This window comes from Antennarius striatus, chromosome 19 (genome assembly GCF_040054535.1).
Source record: "Antennarius striatus isolate MH-2024 chromosome 19, ASM4005453v1, whole genome shotgun sequence".
NCBI lineage: Eukaryota > Metazoa > Chordata > Actinopteri > Lophiiformes > Antennariidae > Antennarius > Antennarius striatus.
In genome coordinates, this window is record NC_090794.1 from 17,876,449 (window position 1) to 17,896,779 (window position 20,331).

General features: G+C 42.8%; 1 protein-coding gene across 1 annotated transcript; it reads left to right on the plus strand.

Moving 5' to 3' along the window:
- Positions 1 to 1,347: 1,347 nt before the first annotated feature.
- Positions 1,348 to 20,140, plus strand: trim54 (tripartite motif containing 54). Its single transcript, XM_068343376.1, has 9 exons — positions 1,348 to 1,776; positions 1,999 to 2,177; positions 6,791 to 6,965; positions 10,095 to 10,190; positions 10,276 to 10,509; positions 12,419 to 12,441; positions 15,257 to 15,381; positions 15,948 to 16,025; positions 18,747 to 20,140. Exons 1-9 carry the CDS (start codon positions 1,585 to 1,587, stop codon positions 18,755 to 18,757), a joined length of 1,113 nt encoding a protein of 370 aa, XP_068199477.1. The 5' UTR covers positions 1,348 to 1,584; the 3' UTR covers positions 18,758 to 20,140.
- Positions 20,141 to 20,331: the final 191 nt, after the last annotated feature.

Consider the following 20,331-nt stretch of genomic DNA (forward strand, 5'->3'; position numbering starts at 1 on the left):
GCTCTGTAGCTCAGAAGAGAAAATATAGGAGTTAATGCGTAATGCATTTATCGTGCATTGTAAGAACACTCCTCAGCTTACGACTACAACATATTACCAGAGCCAACAGTAGAGCTCATTAAGCTCTGCTGTTGTGTTGTCTGTCTTCAGTTGATCCTTGATCGAGTCCAAAGCTTAACACACTGATGTCACCTGGCATCAGTTCACTCAGGTCTATCTCAATGAAGCCACGCCACCAAGTTCCTCGATCCTGGAAATGCTCCTCCGAGCACCGCCCTCAGCGGTTTATTGTCTATTTAGACTTCATGGATGAATGGAATCAGTTTGAAGGAATTTGAATCTGTATTGTTTCACCTTCTTGTTCACGAACACTCCACATCCATAATCCCTTGGAGACTGTTCTGTGATCCAATACTGACCCCAAGATTTACATTTTAATCTCCCTGATCTGGATTATGATCTGGATCTGGATCCATTTGTGCATAGCGGTTTTCTATGTCTGGATATCTTAATTTGACCAAGATGCATTCCTGTATTTGCCTCCATTATACATTTTTTAGAAATTTTAATTAAACTGAACCTTTATTTAAAATCGCCTAAGATAGGCAGCATGAATACACAGGGTTGTGGCATACATCCATTAACATTACAAATGTTAAGGATCAATATGTTTTAAACAGAACATTTAGATCTAGATGTACCTGGGTTCAGGTCCTTTAAGGTGGCTCTGAAGGTAATGAGTGAGACAAAACCCTTCGTTATCTGAGGACACACCTCTGGCATTCTGCAGCTCATCCAGGCCTTTTAAAGGTTTAGCAACTGGAATAAAGTGGATAAAAACTTAGTGACTAATTCTATAAAAAAAGTCTTTTCAGTATCAAGTCAATAATCACTCTAAACCTGCCCACATAAAATAGTCTTAAATACGTGAAAGGGTTGCTCAAACCAGAGATGAGTGGTGTGTATTTAAATCCTTTGCCTTTTGCCTTGACCCTGGAGAAGCTAAAGCAGATGCTAACTTGAGGAGATGACCGAAAACAATACAACCAAAGGTTTTTTATTCTAGTCTCTGTTTGCAGAACGACGTTAAACAAACAGAAATGGAACTGTTTGACCTCAAACACGGGGCCAGAGGTAGTGTCACATGTCTTGAAAACATTGGGCGCTGATGCTGACCGCTTCATGATCCTCTGAAGCCCCTGGACGTTCCAGTGTGTGGAACGCAGTTTAGACAGTAACCCAATCCAGAAAAAACTGAGGGGCTAAAAATACCAACAGGCTGGCTGCTGTGGGATGGAGTGGGGCTCGTGGGAGGGTCTTTACTGGGGGTTCAGACTGGCTGGCACTGGCATAAAAGAATGGACAACTGGAGGAAGAGACTCTTCTAGAACAGAAGACAGAAAACACAGCTGAAGACGGGGTTTTGGGGTATAGGACAGTCGAAAGAGTCCAGACTGGAAAACACGGACCTGAGGGAATATTGAGCTCAAGGCGAAGGAGAGCTATATATTGGAAAGTACCTACTTTGAGCTCTCCAGTCTATAATCTTGTCTCCTTTGACATTCTTCACCGCCTCTGGAGGTGATGAACTTCGCTCTGGCCTTCCAGCCTCCATCAGCAGGCAGTTCTGGAGCGGGTGCTGGAAGAGGAGCCACCATGGAGAACCTGGAGAAACAGCTGGTCTGTCCGGTCTGTCTGGAGATGTTCTCCAAGCCGGTGGTTATCCTGCCCTGCCAGCACAACCTCTGTCGCAAGTGTGCCAACGACATCTTCCAGGTGAGAGTGTGGTCGTGTCATGTATGTCAACACATGTCCAGCGTCCTTCAATAGTTCAAAGTTAATTCAAGTCCATCAGTCTGGGATTGGACACCATCATCGGCTATCAGTAATATCTATTCTGGGGTAGCCATAAAATCAGAGTATGTCTCTTTATTGTCTTCACACCCTTGGCTATCAAAGCAGAATAAACCCCAGACATTTACTCTCCTCTTCCTCAAGTCAGCCAACCCTCTGTGGCAGTCCCGTGGTTCCTCCAGCTCCATGGTCAGCGGCAGTCGGTTTCGCTGTCCGTCCTGCCGCCATGAGGTGGTGCTGGACCGCCATGGCGTCTACGGCTTGCAGAGGAATCTGCTGGTGGAGAACATCATAGACCTCTACAGACAGCAGGAGTCGTCCAGGTGTGAGCATGAGGGGTGAGGTGTTGGTGAGAGAGCGGCGTAGAAGACTAAGTGGCACCAAATAATACGTCGTGACACATTATCACACTACGCTGTTGCTGTGGGATCTAAGTTAAAGAGGTTGTTTATGGACAGACAAACTAAATCTGAGGGTGATGCAACAATTCAAAGATAATTAACCACAGGTATGACATTCATGTTACAGCTTTGTTGTGAATTTCAAAAAGAAGTCTCAATATAGCCTCTGAGGTCAGCTTCGTGTTGTTGTAATGTGAGTGGCTACCTCTAGGGGGCAGTATTCCACTACTGTACCCACCACACTCAGAGAGCAGAGTTGAAGGAAGAGTTAACACTTTGAGCTGGAGAAAACACAGCGTTTCATTTTAGCCAGTTGTTTAAAAAGCATAAAAAATATTCATTAGTTTTAAAGGAAACCTGATGAACTGTTAAGGGCTCCTATTATGAAAAACACATTCTTCCAGGTCTCTACATATACATAGTGGTCCTCTCTAACCCGACCAGATCCTAGAATCTGGTAAACGAACACGTCCTGCATCAATAGATATATGGAAAAAAATGAAAAATCCACAGGGAATACGCTCCGATTCATAACAGCTCGGTTTGTGATGTCAAACTCCGACTGATTGACAGAGTGATTGACGTATCCTCCTGAGTCATATTTGATTGATTGACATGTCCACCCAGATAAGGGCGTGGTCATCCCCGAGCTGGAGTTTGTTCAGGTTAAGGTAGCAGTGTGTGGTCATGACCTGGCTCAGAGCTACACAATGAAAGTTCCTCACAAGCTGTTGAAGTCAGCTAGCATTTGGTTAACTAGTTAGCTCCGCTTCAGTCTGGTGTGTGTGTGTGTGTGTGTGTGTGTGTGTGTGTGTGTGTGTGTGTGTGTGTGTGTGTGTGTGTGTGTGTTCACGTAAAGCATATCCTCAGCGTCAAAGTGAACACATAACCAGTCTCATAGCAGATGAAGACGCTGATAATTCAGAACTGTTGTCTGGTTTTTGATGAAAAAAAGCAGCTTCAGTGCTTCTATGTGATCTGAAAGCTGCGTGTATTCAAAGTGACGACACCGCTCATTAATGCAGATATCTACAGCGGTACCTCTACTTACGAAATTAATTAGTTCCGGAAGAAATTACGTAAGTAAAAAATTTTGTAAGTAGAGACGTGTTTTCCATGCAAATGCCCTAATCCGTTCCAAGACCCCAAAATTTAGACATAAATGTTTTATAAAGCATAAAAATGCATCAAAACATGTAACAAATACATGTTATGACTAGATTATTACACAATAAATGAGAGTTCTGCATAATGTAAAAAACAAAGAATAAAGAATAATAATGATGGTCATTTACCTTTTAACTGCTGTCCTCATTGTTTTTTGCCCTCTTTGGTTCATGCCCTCTTGCCCCACCATGAACAACAGAGTGAATTCCAGTCCTCCTTCTGAACTTCTCCAACCACCCACGCGACGCCTTAAACTCCTTAAACTTCCTTTAGTTTTAATAACGTGGTGATTGTAGATGCATTACGGCCATATTCTTTGGAGAGATCAACCAAACGCATCCCTTTTTCAGGCTTTTCTATCATCTCTTGATTTGTTTGTACGGACAAAAAATCTCTTTTCTTCGTCTTTTCTTTTCCTCTTTTCTCCGTCACTTTCTTGGGGTCCATAGTGAATACTCTAAAAGTTAATATATTTACGTAAAACTATCAGAACACCGCACGGGTCGAGGGCCGAATGACGAGGACGCTGCATAGACACCTATCTAGCTCCACACAGAGGTCCCTCTGAGCCAATGGGATGCCAGGATGCTAGGTAATAGCCAATGGCAGAGCAGCTATGAGAATGTTGCGTTCAGGAACCTGTGGGAGCTGAGAGTATCAGCCCATACTGTGTTTTTACCTTATGTAAGTCGAAATTTCTTTCGTAACTAGAGGCAATATTTTCCTGCTGAGAAATTTCCTAAGTAGAGACATTCATAAGTAGAGGAACCGCTGTATTTTAAAATCAGTCTTTTTTCTCTCTTCAGTTTGTTGTCATTTTACTCACAATGACAAGTTTTTAATAATTACAGACTTAAAAAAACACGTGAATGTGACTTTACAGTCAGACGTCCATCAGAGGCAGACGCTGATGTAACGTCTATTTCATCTCCGATATTCATCTCATAACTTAAGGAGAGTTTTTCCTGTATTTTAACTGCAGGAAGTCTTAGTTTGAAGCTCTAAATGCTCATCATTTATTGGTGGCACACAGCAGCACGTTACTCTTCACAGGACAGCAGTTCACGTTTTATTTAATATGCAAATCTGCAAGTGCAAACAACTGTCGTGTGAATATTTTCCCAAAAGTGCAACAATTATATCAAAATATGCTTTGTGTTACTGAGACCTCAGCATCACCTCTGAGTCATCACACTGTAACCCATGACAGGCATGTGGTGCTATCTGCAGACACTTCATCTGAATTCACACTAAACGTGTGACGTGGCACCTTCCTACGGAGTTGTGCAGAGATGTGTGTCCAGCCAATGAGGAACCAGTGTTAAGGCTGATCCCTCTCTTTATTTGTTGTGCAGCTTGCTTCTCCATCACTGCCACTTGAGCCGGAGAGGAGAAACTCAATCCAAAAATAATCTGTGCATCTGTCAGCTGATTCAAATCTGTTGCACAATTTAACTTTAAAGTTCTTTGTTGACATCAATCAATCAATCAACATTTATGTATATAGCACTTAATCACATCGACAAACATTTCGAAGCGCTTTAACAGACAGAAAAACCCAACAGAACCCTTCATTCTTATGCAAATCCAACCTGAGATTTTCTGTTAGTCTGCCAACAAACAAAGAGCTGGATGAAACCTTTTCATCTGAGCCAACGACATTCAGTTTAATGATGAGTAATACTCAAATATTAGTGGTAAGAATTTTGTTTTTCTTGTTTATGCCGTTACCGATCATTTGACTCATGATTCAAAATACATTTTGTTGTGTGTTTTCCATGTCTGTTTACACATTTTCATAAAAATGTAAAATTTTAAGATATTCCCAAACACTTACGCACTTCCACAAACTGCTAAGTGTGTCGTTCTCAGCACAGATTCGTCCTTTCACTCTAAAATAGAGAGCGAGTGAGTCACTGCTAAAGAAGAGATGTGTTGGTATTCACTAGAGACAGGAGTCCCCTCAATTTAATTAAAATTATTTTATATACTGATTATGATCCCCGCAGCGATCGTAACTCTGGTTAGTTTTTGATGTTTGTTTTTGTATGCCCACTTCTGCTTCTTAGATAACTAAACGGTTGGCTTCGTAAGGATCACACTCTGCTCTCCAGCAATGACAAATCAGAAATAAAAAAAACAACAACCTGTAAAAACACTTGGACAGTATAACTTGTTTTGTTCTTTGCATGAGTAATATAGGCTGAGCTATTGTGAGTAGTGACACCTTCTCTGTTACCAGGTGACAAAGAAATAACACTGATTCCAGCCAGTTTGTTGTCGTTGTCGGTGCTCTTCCATCATCCACCTACATCAGAATACGTCAGCAGTCACACAAATAAACGACACTACTTCAACAATACAGATGACGTTACCGAGTTTGAGGAGACCAAAGCCAAGAGCGGACGGAAATCTGATGAAAAATTAGCCGTGCTTTCCTGTAAATACTCCTGTCATACATTTTAGGTGTCCGTCGATGACGACCAGTAGCAAAGAAGACTTTTCTGTCCTCTTGCTGCTGAGTAAATACCCAATCCTGTTTTGAGACTAAATCCAAACCTTTACATTCCTCTCCAGCATCACTAGTTTTTTAGTAGTTTTTTCACTAGTTTTCACTCCACCTCAGTCTGGTTTACTTTGCTCTCCTCTCTTCTTTCTCACTCCTGAGTTTAAACCCTGCTCAGGTTGTGGAAGTGGCTCAGGCTCACACTTCTTCTCCTGACCAGCAGGGGGTGACTGATGTTAAAGGGATGAGTCTGAATGGACTTAGCTTCTTATTTTACACTCAACACTTTTCTCTTGGGTTCATGTCTCAGACGCCAATCGATGAAGTTCTTCTTTTCAATCAGTGTCATAAGCAGTCAAACAGAAGATAAAGGATGCTCATTGGGAGTTTGCTCTCTTGCAATGAACAATCTGCCCTTGAATTCTCAGTCAGATCCAGTCAGTCCACAGACATATTGTTAATTCCACCCACTCAACTGTACGCAATCAGATCAGACTCCACAAACCAACAAATAACTCCAAGTAATAGTAACAAACCAAGGGGGACAGCTTCAAGTAACTCAATACAGTAATGAAGTAACATGAATGTAAGTGATTTGTGGGGTAATCCTGAAAAAGATAGATGGATAGATAGATAGATAGATAGATAGATAGATAGATAGATAGATAGATAGATAGATAGATAGATAGATAGATAGATAGATAGATAGATAGATAGATAGATAGATAGATAGATAGATAGATAGATAGATAGATAGATAGATAGATAGATAGATAGATAGATAGATAGATAGATAGATAGATAGATAGATAGATAGATAGATAGATGGCAGATGATCCATGGACTGGGTTGTCTCCTCCAGGCTGGTGGAGGTGAAGCCGGAGCAGCAGCAGCTGATGTGTGAGGAACACCCCGAGGAGAAGCTCAACATCTACTGCCTGTCCTGTCAGAACCCGACCTGCTCCATGTGCAAAGTGTTCGGGAAGCACAAAGACTGCGAGGTGGCGCCGCTGAGCAGCGTCTACGTGAGGAGGAAGGTATCAGGTCTGGATGTTGTGTCATGTCACTCGCCCCACTCCACGCCGCTTCACATGTATTCATTGTCCACAACACGTCACTTTAATTCACCTGGAATCACTCCAGTCCACTTCACGTTCATCAGCTCACTCTGGTTATCGTTTCCAGTTACATCAGTCCACTTCAGTCCACTTCAGTCCACTTCAGTCCACTTCAGTCCAGTTTACCTCACTTCACTGTACTCCACTTGACATTACACTTTGCTCTAATCCACTTCACCTTACTTACTGTTTTTATCAGTCCCCCTCAGAGTTCTCCACACCGGATTCCATTATTAGTTGTGTCACAGCTCCACCTCATCAGATCCACTCTCACGCCACTTCCTGTAACGTTTCAATGCTAATAATAATAATAATGATAATCTATACTTTAATCATCCCTCTTGGGGAAATAGTTTTTACACATCACACTTCACACATGTACATATATGTGTTAATTACACACACGGGGTTACAGGTTACAGGCCCCTGAACACACACACACTAGGGGCCTGTAGGCATGCAGTTAGTATAGAGAGGACATACAGAGTACAAGGAGGCGGAGTGACGGGTCGCGCACGAGGGTCGCGCCCCAATGAGCATCAAGTAGGGGGGGCGGCGCCTTGCTCAAGGGCGCCTCGGCAGTGGCTGGCAGGTGAGCCGACGCCCCCCACCGTCGACTCACACTCGGTTTAATGTTCTGGCGGGAGCGGGATTCGAACCCCCGATGGCTGGGCGATGCTGTCGTCAAGACAACTGCTCTACTGCTGAGCCACTGCAGTTCTGTTTCAAATACTGTGTGTAGCACAAAAATATCACAACCTTGTGTTAAGTTTTAAGTGGAAATGCTCAGTCATACAAAATATAATTACTATATGTCAGTATTAGAACAAGAATGTTAAACTATAGAACTAACTCTCCATGCAGTTAAACTAGTGCTGTATTTATGAGGTTTAACGAGGACACATTGTTCTCATTCTTCTTCTCCTCTGGGTGTTTCCCTTCAGGGTCTCCACAGCCAATCAGTGTCCTCCATCTAACCCTGTCTTCTCATCCTCTTCTCTCACACCAACTACCTTCATGTCCTCTTTCACTACATCCATAAACCTCCTCTTTGGTCTTCCTCTAGGCCTCCTGCCTGGCAGTTCAGAACTCAGCATCCTTCTACCAATATATTCACTATCTCTCCTCTGGACATGTCCAAACCATCTCAGTCTGGCCTCTCTGACTTTATCTCCAGAACCTCTAACATGTGCTGTCCCTCTGATGTACTCATTCCTGATCCTATCCATCCTGGTCACTCCCAGAGAGAACCTCAGCATCTTCATCTCTGCTACCTCCAGCTCTGTCTCCTGTCTAATTCTCACTAATTCTGTAACATGTAATTTTATACTTTTTTTAAATTATGGCTTGTATTTTTCATGACTGCATGATGGGTTTGTAAAATATTTATATGAAATGCACTTATTAACTACAGCTAGTTTGTAAAAGTCTATCCAGTGTTTGAAGGCCCATCAAGGATATTCAGACAAGATAAATCCTATAGTGAACTTCAGGAACTTATTTGTTCACATGTGGAGGCACACAGTCGACAAAGTGCCGTGTTGTTGTCACGTCATGGCAACAGCAGCGTGTTGTTGAGCAGTTGGCTTCGTTGGCATTTCAGCGCCAGGCTCTCCATCTCTCACTGTCTGTGATTCACTCATCTGAAATTTAGATGAGGTTGAGGAAAACTGTTGACCCTTGTGTTCAAGCAAAGGTTACTCTGAAACACAAAAGTTGGTGATTTAATTTGGACATGAGATGCGAGAACATTTGTCTACTCCAATAACACTTTAAATGGCACCAGAACTGTACACAAGCTGGAACACACTACAGAATGTGCATGATGTCACCTCGTACTCCAAACACATGCATGCAGGGTGACTCATGTTGTGTGTTAGGTGATGACAAGCTCACGAGCTAGAAAGTACATTTCTCCAGTAACACAACACAATTCTCTGGATTTATCATTGTGATTCAATTCACTTCAGTTTGGTTGTATAGCATTGGATCAGAACAAAAGGATGTGTCGAGACACTGTTCAGGTGGAGCAGGGAAACAGATACCAGCTTGTGCCGCGTGAACGAATACAAAGGCAAGAAGGAACTTCCTTATAACAGACAGAAACCTTGAGTAGAACCCAAGACTCACAGCAAGCAGCCAACTAAACAAATGAAACCAATGACTGCACACAAGCTTCTCACTCAACACAGACCATTCATGACACCACAAGTTTGTCAAAGTGTCTGAATCATTCATCGCTCTGATGGATATCCACAAGTCTTCAGTGCCCCTTTCAGGTGTTGGTGTTCTTTTTCCTGGTCTTGGGTACTGGTTGGTAACTTGTCAGCCCTGTTTTCCAGGGTACTGATGACGCCAAGCTTGTGCACCAGTTGATGGTGAGAGTCAAAAAGCAGGTATTGGTCCGTCTGTGTTGGCTCGGTGAAACTTGCATTTCAACGACCCCCTTTGACACCCCCATCAACCATTGTTGAGGAGCCGGACGGGTTCAACGATGGTCGTTGTGATGTGAATAGCACTGACCACACCCCACAGGGTTAATAAGGTGGGACAAGACCGGCCACCTTTAGAACTGAAGAAGTCCCTTGGATGAGAGGAAACAACTTCCAGTGAATTGATTTAAACAGCTTTGGATAAAACTACTGATGCTAATGCTAGCAATGATGTTAGCAGTTGGACAATTAGGTCCAGGTCCTGCAGCGCCCTGGACAGAAGAACCTGCAGACTGAGACAGAAGATCCTTTAGGAGCGTTTCATATTGTTCTGAATGAAAACCCCAATATCAACAGAAAATAATTTAAAGGCTGTCTATCGTCTGATAAAACCAAAAATCCTTTAATAGTATTATCCATCTCATTTCTATGCATGAGTCCACCACACTGACACACGTCATTCCTGGTTGCTGTAGCCAGGGAAACGTCCAGGTCCTCCATCAACCGGTGCACCACGCTAACATCATCCCTTCACCTGTATCGCACCAAAACCTACACACACTTCACAAAGTAGGCCCAATCTCATCACTATCCATGACATTACGAATGTTTGCAGGCGGAGCTGAGCGATGGCATCGCTACCCTGGTTGCCAATAACGACCAAATCCAGGCGGTCATCTCTGAGATGGAGGACGTCTGTCACATGATAGAGGTTAGACCCACCTGTCATGGAGCGACACCTGACGTCTACATCTGGGTGCGATCTTTACTGAGATAAGTCACCTCTCCTGCTTCAGGAGAACGGCCAGAGACAAAGAGAGGAGCTGCTCAACCACTTCGACAGCCTGGTGGCCATCCTGGAGGAGCGGAAGCAGGAGCTGGTCGGCTTCATTTCCAAAGTACAAGACGATAAACTCAAATACGTCCGTTCCCTCGTTCACCAGCACAGCGACGACCTGGACGCCACGGTAACACTGGTGGAGTCGGCCATTCAGTCCATGGAGGAGCCACACATGTCTGTGTTCATACAGGTACAGAAGAACGGCACGCTTTAAACCAGATGAAAGAGACGGGCTAATAGCACCCAGAGGGTACCTGTCAGATTTGCAGCAAATAGGTAGTGTGTCCCATGTGTACAGAATAAGCGACATGCAAACAAATTTTACATCTTCATATGGGAGAGAGTAGTTGAAGCTAGACTAAGGGCAGAAGTGAACATTTGTGAGCAGCAGTATGGTTTCATGCCAAAACAGAGTACTACAGATGCAGTATTTGCTTTGAGGATGTTGGTAGAGAAGTACAGAGAAGGCCAGAGGGAGCTGCATTGTTTTTTTGTAGATCTGGAGAAAGCTGATGACAGGGTGTCCAGAGAGGAACTGTGGTATTGTATGAGGAAGTCTGGAGTGGCAGAGAAGTATGTTAGAGCGGTGCAGGACATGTATGAGGACTGTAAGACAGTGGTGAGGTGTGTGTAGGTGTGACAGAGGAGTTCAAGGTGGAGGTGGGACTGCATCAGGGATCAGCTCTGAGCCCCTTCTTGTTGCTATGGTGATGGACAGGCTGACAGACCAGGTTAGACAGGAATCTCCATGGACTATGATGTTTGCAGATGACATTGTGATCTGCAGTGAGAGCAGGGAACAGGTGGAGGAGAAGCTAGAGAGGTGGAGGTTTGTCCTGGAAAGGAGAGGAATGAAGGTTAGCCGCAGTAAGACAGAGTACATGTGTGTGAATGAGAGGGACCCAAGTGGAAGAGTGAGGTTACAGGGAGAAGAGATCAAGAAGGTGGAGGATTTGAAGTACTTAGGGTCAACAGTCCAGAGCAATGGAGAGTGTGGAAAAGAGGTGAAGAAGCGTGTCCAGGTAGGATGGAACGGGTGGAGGAAAGTGTCAGGTGTGATGTGTGATAGAAGAGTTTCAGCTGAAATGAAAGGAAAGGTGTACAAAACTGTGGTGAGACCAGCGATGTTGTTTGGTCTAGAGACAGTGTCCCTGAGGAAAAGACAGGAGACAGAGCTGGAGGTAGCAGAGATGAAGATGCTGAGGTTCTCTCTGGGAGTGACCAGGATAGATAGGATCAGGAATGAGTACATCAGAGGGACAGCACATGTTAGAGGTTCTGGAGATAAAGTCAGAGAGGCCAGACTGAGATGGTTTGGACATGTCCAGAGGAGAGATAGTGAATATATTGGTAGAAGGATGCTGAGTTCTGAACTGCCAGGCAGGAGGCCTAGAGGAAGACCAAAGAGGAGGTTTATGGATGTAGTGAAAGAGGACATGAAGGTAGTTGGTGTGAGAGAAGAGGATGCAGAAGACAGGGTTAGATGGAGGACACTGATTGGCTGTGGAGACCCCTGAAGGGAAAAGCTGAAAGGAGAAGAAGAAGATGAAGATTTGCATGGAGTTCAACTTTGCTGAGCTTTGATGTCTGGGGGTGAATTATTCAGAGGACACATTCACCTTTGAGTCTGTACAGACTGTCAGTCCTCAGGTCATGGTAGATCCACGAGGTGTCTTCAGTTCTGTGGACGCCATTCATGACGTAACGATGGGACCCATGAAGGTCAGAGGACACATTTACTCAAACAGGCTTTTGAGACTTGACTGAAAATTCCAGACAGTTGTATGACCTCAGCTCATTTGGTCCCACACATCCCTGCAGAGACCTGCTAATTCTTACTAATTTTAGCACGCTGAAGTGCTGATGCAGCGTCTCGATGCGTCTGCGTCCCCGATGAGGGAACAGAGACGGTTTGGGCCTCAGGTGCGGTGGGTTTATGTTGAACCACAGCCTCTGTATAAAAGACAGAGACCCACAGGATGGAAACATCCAATAACTGCTTCTGAGAGTCATGTGTTTATTTTATATGGCTGACGAACTCTTCTGATGCGTGATGGAACTGATTTGTTCTCCTCCTTCCTGTCTGTCTTCTCTCTCAGAGCGCCAACGTGATTCTGGAAAAGTAAGCAGAGTGTTTTTTGTGCTGAAGCCCTGACTGTCCTGACTGTGGTCACATTGACTACTACTAACTGTCTTTACAGGACAACTGTGTCTTTTAATAATGAGATATTATTTATATTTTATTTATACGTCAACTCAACCAAACCCAGTGTCAGAGTGAACTTTATGACTGCATGTTTTATAACCGTGGGTGATTGGTCTATTTATAAATGCTGTAAATATTGTGTTGTGTTGTCGTTGTTTTGTTGTTTTGTTGTTGTGTTGTTATTGTTGTGTTGTTGTTGTGTTGTTGTTGTCTAATGCTGTGTTGTCATGTTGTGTTGTCGTTGTCCTGTTGTGTTGTCGTTGTCATGTTGTGTTGTCGTTGTGTTGTTGTGTTGTCGTTGTCCTGTTGTGTTGCTGTGTTGTCCAGAGTCCTGTACCATAAAGCTGGATTAACCTAGCCGGGCTTCCTCCTACTTATCTGGTTTCACTTACCCAGACATCCGCCCTCCGGATTTTCGGTACCATAAAGCCGGCTATCAACTCACTAATTCAATCCAGACTTGTCCACTCTAGATCTGTGCGCGCTCACATAAAAAGGGCGGAGTTTGCTGCATGCGACCAATCACAAACATGCAACAAACCGGCCCGAGCCGCATATTTCACAACGGAGGAGCGAACAATAATAATTAATAAATACGATCAATACAAATCAATAATCCAGGCAAAAAGCAACGCAGCTGCAGCTGCCAAACGGAGCAAGGATCTCTGGGAAAACATGGCCGACTGCGTCAATGAGGAAGTTAGTGTCATTATAATATTACTGCCCCACTATGATGCACTTGTGTATCTGACTACAGTAACATGTGTGTGTTCATAAATGTGTGTGTGAACCACATGTTTGGTTATGACATGTGATCGTAGCCCCGTGACTTTATGAACAGCTCTACGTACTGTGTTCTTCACAGGTTTTCAGCATCGCCAACAGAATACATTAAAGTACCGATCAATCAATCAATCAATCAATCAATCAATCAATCAATCAATCAATCAATCAATCAATCAATCAATCAATCAATCAATCAATCAATCAATCAATCAATCAATCAATCCATGATTTACTGAAACAAATCATTGATCAATGACATTTTCTCTGTGTCTTACTTGTAACCCGTCCAACGAGGGATTTCAGGACATCATAATAATTACCAACATCACTCAGAAATATATTAACTGTGTCAAAGACCCTCAGGTCAATGCACACTGTGGGGGGCTGTCAGCGCGGGGTTGGGGTGCGTTCCATTCCTGATGTGAGGCTCCAGCAGCTGACAGATGTAATGTAACCCCTCCCCCCAAAACCTCTACCTTTCTACAGTCATTGTTCAGCCAATCCCACCGGATTACAGCCATCCCTAAATATTCTCTCTGCCTGAGCGCTCTGCACACAAGCTGTGACCCGAGATCCACCGGGTTCTCAGGGAACGGACGGCCCGTTTTCAGGAGAACCGATTGGTCAGTAGGTGGGGCTGTTATACACGCTGAGCTCTGATTGGTCAGTAGGTGGGGCTGTTATACCTGCTGAGCTCTGATTGGTCAGTAGGTGGGGCTGTTATACCTGCTGAGCTCTGATTGGTCAGTAGGTGGGGCTGTTATACCTGCTGAGCTCTGATTGGTCAGTAGGTGGGGCTGTTATACCTGCTGAGCTCTGATTGGTCAGTAGGTGGGGCTGTTATACCTGCTGAGCTCTGATTGGTCAGTAGGTGGGGCTGTTATACCTGCTGAGCTCTGATTGGTCAGTAGGTGGGGCTGTTATACCCGCTGAGCTCTGATTGGTCAGTAGGTGGGGCTGTTATACCCGCTGAGCTCTGATTGGTCAGTAGGTGGGGCTGTTATACCCACTGAGCTCTGATTGGTCAGTAGGTGGGGCTGTTATATCCGCTGAGCTCTGATTGGTCAGTAGGTGGGGCTGTTATACCTGCTGAGCTCTTATCCTGAACTTATCCTGCTCCGGAGCAGGTTAGGTGTTCAGCATAGGTTACCGCGACAACGTAGCCTGATAGAAAGTCAGCCACCTTTATGGTACTGAAAAGCCAGGGTTAAGCCTGAAGTTATCTGGCTAAACTGTAATCCAGCTTTATGGTACAGGCCTCTGTTGTGTTGTTGTTGTTTAACGCTGTGTTGTTGTGTTGTTGGTGTTGTTTAATGCTGTGTTGTTGTTGTGTTGTTGTTGTTGTTTAACGCTGTGTTGTTGTGTTGTTGTTGTTGTTTAATGCTGTGTTGTTGTTGTGTTGTTGTTGTTGTTGTTTAATGCTGTGTTGTTGTTGTGTTGTTGTTGTTGTTGTTTAACGCTGTGTTGTTGTTGTTGTGTTGTTGTTTAACAATGTGTTGTTGTTGTGTTGTTGTTGTTTAACACTGTGTTGTTGTTGTGTTGTTGTTGTTTAACGCTTTGTTGTTGTTGTTGTTGTGTTGTTGTTTAATGCTGTGTTGTTGTTGTGTTGTTGTTGTTGTTTAATGCTGTGTTGTTGTTGTGTTGTTGTTGTTGTTTAACGCTGTGTTGTTGTTGTTGTTGTGTTGTTGTTTAAGGCTGTGTTGTTGTTGTGTTGTTGTTGTTGTTTAATGCTGTGTTGTTGTTGTGTTGTTGTTGTTGTTTAATGCTGTGTTGTTGTGTTGTTGTTGTTGTTGTTGTTTAACGCTGTGTTGTTGTTGTTGTTGTGTTGTTGTTTAACGCTGTGTTGTTGTTGTGTTGTTGTTGTTGTTTAATGCTGTGTTGTTGTTGTTGTTGTTGTTGTTGTTTAACTCTGTGTTGTCCTGTTGTGTTGTCGTTGTGATGACAGGATGGCAGTGACAGTGAGGACGGCTCACGTGGAGCGTGTGGATGTCGGCTATGAACACATGAACCAGCTGGTTGTGAACACGGACGCCGTCGCTCTGCTGCTGATGAAGATGGACTTCTGCTCCGGTAACAGGAACACACTGGAGAGGAAGAGGAGGAGGAGGAGGAACACGTCCTAAAGCCAGGATCTGCGTTTCACATAAATTACATTACGTTTGACCAGCTGTTGTATAAACTGTATACTGTATATATTGTCACATATATTCCTACTGACGTCTTACATCCGGATCCATTTTATTTAGATTTTATTTAGATCTTTTTAATTGATTCCGTTCTGTTTTACATCCTGATTTGATCATTTCTTCTGTAGCCCCACACATCCAGAAAGAGTCTCTGTTTATGTTATTCTGTTCGTATTTTGTGTCGGAGTCCTCTGAGTCATTTCTCTTTAGATTAAGAACGTCAAATATCTACAAACAAAGAAATTCTTCATCGTCTGAAAGATGGATTAGATGTGTCAGAACAAAAACATTGTTTTGTGCACACGAGATAAGACTTGTTTGTGTGTGTGTGTGTGTGTGTGTGTGTGTGTGTGTGTGTGTGTGTGTGTGTGTGTGTGTGTGTGTGTGTGTGTGTGTGTGTGTGAGTGGAGAGAGAGAGAACTAGTCATGGACGTGTGTCTTGTGTTGTAGGAGATGATGGAGGAGAAGACCCTGAGGAAGCTGAAGAGGAGTCCGACCTGGACTTGAACTCCAAGTGGTCCCAGAGCGGTAGGAGCTGTGTGGAGTCGTTCAGCTGACGACATTCTGATCAGCTGACCTTTATCGACCTTTATCGATCATTTATTGTCGCGTTCGTCTCGGTCGAGGCTCGGAACGCGTCAGACTCCCACATCAGTGTTCAGTCACCTGCTGAAGAGGACGTGAGGAAGCTGCATAGATACCAGCAGCCCCGCCTCCTCGTGCTTCATATTTATTACTGAGATGTTTCAGACTACGTGGTCTACATGGTCTTATTTGATCTTTTAGTCCTGAAGGTCTAAAACAGGGGTGTCAAACTCATTTTCACCCTAACCCTAACCCTCAAAGGGCCAGATGTAACTAATAAATGTAACTAAATGTAACTCAGTGTAATGTAACTAAATGTAACTACTCCTTAATGTAACTAATAAATGTAACTAAATGTAACTCAGTGTAATGTAACTAAATGTAAGTACTCCTTAATGTAACTAATAAATGTAACTAAATGTAACTCAGTGTAATGTAACTAAATGTAACTACTCCTTAATGTAACTAATAAATGTAACTCAATGTAACTCAGTGTAATGTAACTAAATGTAACTACTCCTTAATGTAACTAATAAATGTAACTAAATGTAACTCAGTGTAATGTAACTAAATGTAACTACTCCTTAATGTAACTAATAAATGTAACTAAATGTAACTCAGTGTAATGTAACTAAATGTAACTACTCCTTAATGTTAAATAACTGAATTTCTGACTGATTCTAGTTCCAAACTTTACAGTTAGACAGAAAAAACATGTTTGTTTGTTTCTCTGTTCTAACATGAATCCTTTTCATTTGTCAGGTTATTAAACCCACAGAACTCCATCAATCAAGGATCAAACTATCAATCAATAAAGAAAAATAACATCAGACACAAGTTAGGACTTTAACTTTGTTCACAACTTTGTCAAAGTTAAAACTGGCTTCATGACTCTATTGCAGGAAATGTAGTTTTTGGTCAAAGCACACTTTTGACCTATTTACTTTTAGACACTTTGACCTTTTATGCTCTTGTAGGCCACATAATATGATGTGGAGGGCCACATTTGGCCCCCGGGCCTTGAGTTTGACACATGTGGTATGAAACATGGGTCATTAAAGACAATTTAATGGCTCTTGTTGGAATTTGTGATCCCACAACAAATTAAAATCACCTTGAAGAAGAATTTCTGGAGTGAAAACTTTATTTCTACAGCTGTAACCAGAAAGTAAATTACTGTATATTGTAGCGTAGAATTAATACAATAATATACTGTATATATATACTGTACACACACACACACACACACACACACACACACACACACACACACACACATCTATATATAGATATTACAGTATATATATATATATATATATATATATATATATATATAGATAGATAGATAGATAGATAGATAGATAGATAGATAGATAGATAGATAGATAGATAGATAGATAGATAGATAGATAGATAGATAGATAGATAGATAGATAGATAATAGATAGATAGATAGATAGATAGATAGATAGATAGATAGATAGATAGATAGATAGATAGATAGATAGATAGATAGATAGATAGATAGATAGATAGATAGATAGATAGATAGATAGATAGATAGATAGATGTACGTATATATATTTCAAATAAGCCTTTTTGTAAATGTTGCTTGACTGAATAAGGACACTGAAGATCCATCAATCCATCATGCCTTTTCCCAGAGTCAACTTTTCAACATCCGTCCATGAAAAATGACTTTTAGGTCTAACTTTACCTGTTATAATTTAATCTTATTTTTCTTATCAGAGTGTAATGTCTACCTCTGTGCTATCTGCTCAGCACCGCATGATTTTAGACTTACAGGTTTCCACTGCCTGGGTCTGATCCGGTCACTGGATCTGATCCGATCTCTGGATCTGATTACTAGATCTGATCTGATCACCGGATCCGATCACTGGATCCGATCACTGCATCCGATCACTGGATCCGATCACTGGATCTGATCCAGTCACTGGATCTGATCTGATCACTGGATCCGATCACTGGATCTGATCCAGTCACTGGATCTGATCTGATCACTGGATCCGATCACTGGATCTGATCCGGTCACTGGATCTGATCTGATCACTGGATCCGGTCACTGGATCTGATCCAGTCACTGGATCTGATCTGATCACTGGATCCGATCACTGGATCTGATCCGGTCACTGGATCTGATCTGATCACTGGATCCGATCACTGGATCTGATCCGGTCACTGGATCTGATCTGATCACTGGATCCGGTCACTGGATCTGATCCAGTCACTGGATCTGATCTGATCACTGGATCCGATCACTGGATCTGATCCAGTCACTGGATCTGATCTGATCACTGGATCCGATCACTGGATCTGATCCGGTCACTGCAGGTCTGGACACTCACTTCCTGTATACAATCAAAAATGTTCATAGAACTGTGTACTTGAGTGTTTCCCAGTGTTTGTCTGAAGTCAGCAGCATCTCACTGGGTTTGATCCAACACAACATCATCCCCAACCACAGAAGGATTCCCCTCGTCCTCTGGGGGGGGGGCAGCAGCCCATTCCTGCTGACTCAGAACACGCGTCCTCCTCCGTGTGGCGTGGGAACACGAGGCCGAGCGGCTGAGAGTCACGGCTGTTGCCTCAGACGTGGGATGAAGACACCGGTCTCACCGTGTTTCTTTTTGTTCTTGACTCCAGGTCCTCGCTGAAGACCTGAGGAGATGGGAGACGGAGACGAGAATAGAGGGGTGCACCATAATCCTCCAGAAGAAAATCCAGAGAAGGGATTCATGAAACAACAGGAGGCACGGGGGAACGCAAACCACAGACCATCAGAATCACGTTTCTATACATTATCCGTGTGCGTCTTCCTGCTGCAGCCCAGATGCAGGAATACGGACCCGCAGAGATTTTTTTTGCCTCCCACATTTCTGCCTTTTGTTCAATGGAAAACCAGCGTATTGTGTGTAAATATATCCCTCCACCTAAAGCTCACAGGAGTGGGTTTAACACTGTTCTTGTGTTGTGGGAGGGAAAGCAAGAAGATTTCATTCTATAGGATTTACAGATTTTACAGTGTGACGAGGCTTCCATCAAAACTACAGTTTATGCAAACAGTCAGTTTTAGAATCCTCGATACATTTCAAGTCAACTAGATGGAAAATAGTTCCTCTGGCAGCAGAATCCGTTTGTCACAGGAGAATTCAGAAGTGGGTTTTATTATTATTTAGATGCACATAGACAATGTGGAGTATACAGTATGTCCTTCTTTAAATGCATGAAAGAGAAAGAAAGAGAGAGAAGGGGGGAGAGATTCTGTCCCTTGAAGTTCACAATCCCAAAAGAACAAGTTGATGTTTTGGGTTTCTATATGATACTATAAACTTGCTGAACATCAAAACGTCAGATTTCTATTCTGATGACATTTTTAGCATCTGACTAAAGCATCTAGCATATTGTTAATGTAATAAAGCAGTGTTCAGATGAGAGGTGTTGGTCTTGTGATGAGTGTTGCTGATGGTTGGATGTCTGTAGAGAGCGCTGGATGGTGGACAGGTGGGCGGATGCTGCTGATGTCCACAGGGACGTCCATGCTGTCATGTCTTTTGCTCACCTTGATAAAGATTTACCTCCAGCGTCGGTCAGGATGAATCATCTCCAACATAAAAGTTCCAGCGACAGCGTTCATTGAAAACATTCAGGTTTTAGGCCGCGTAACGTGTATGAACGGTTTGCTCAATCACTGCTGCTGGGTTAAAGTCATTTTTGTATTTGTAAAACACTGATTTTTATCCTTTTTATTTGCATGTTTTTTCTCTGTGGATTAGCTCCCTTTAACTTCACACACATGCAGTTGCAGAGCAGCACTGCTGGCTGTCTGTGCTGCTCCACAATCCAACAACAGACACAAAACGTGATTCAGCGACATTTAGAATGATGTATTATTACTTCTATGTCTGCCTTTCACTAGTGGCTGCAGTCACGGAACTGATCAGAACCAGAATCAGAACCCTTTATTGACCCCCTAAGGGAAATTATTTAATTGTTATTTATAAAGATCTGAACAATAAATGTCATTCACTGAAAAAAAAGCACACATACGTTTTATATTTCTTACTTTAGTGTTAATCTTAATCAAATAAAATACAAATCTTAATGTGGTGTTCTTTAATTCTTTCGATCTCAGTTTTTCTAAATATGAAGGTGGAAACGTTTCTCGCACCAGAACCCTGTTGTACCTCAGCTCTGGTAACAGGATTTAACATCATTCAAAAAAAATTGA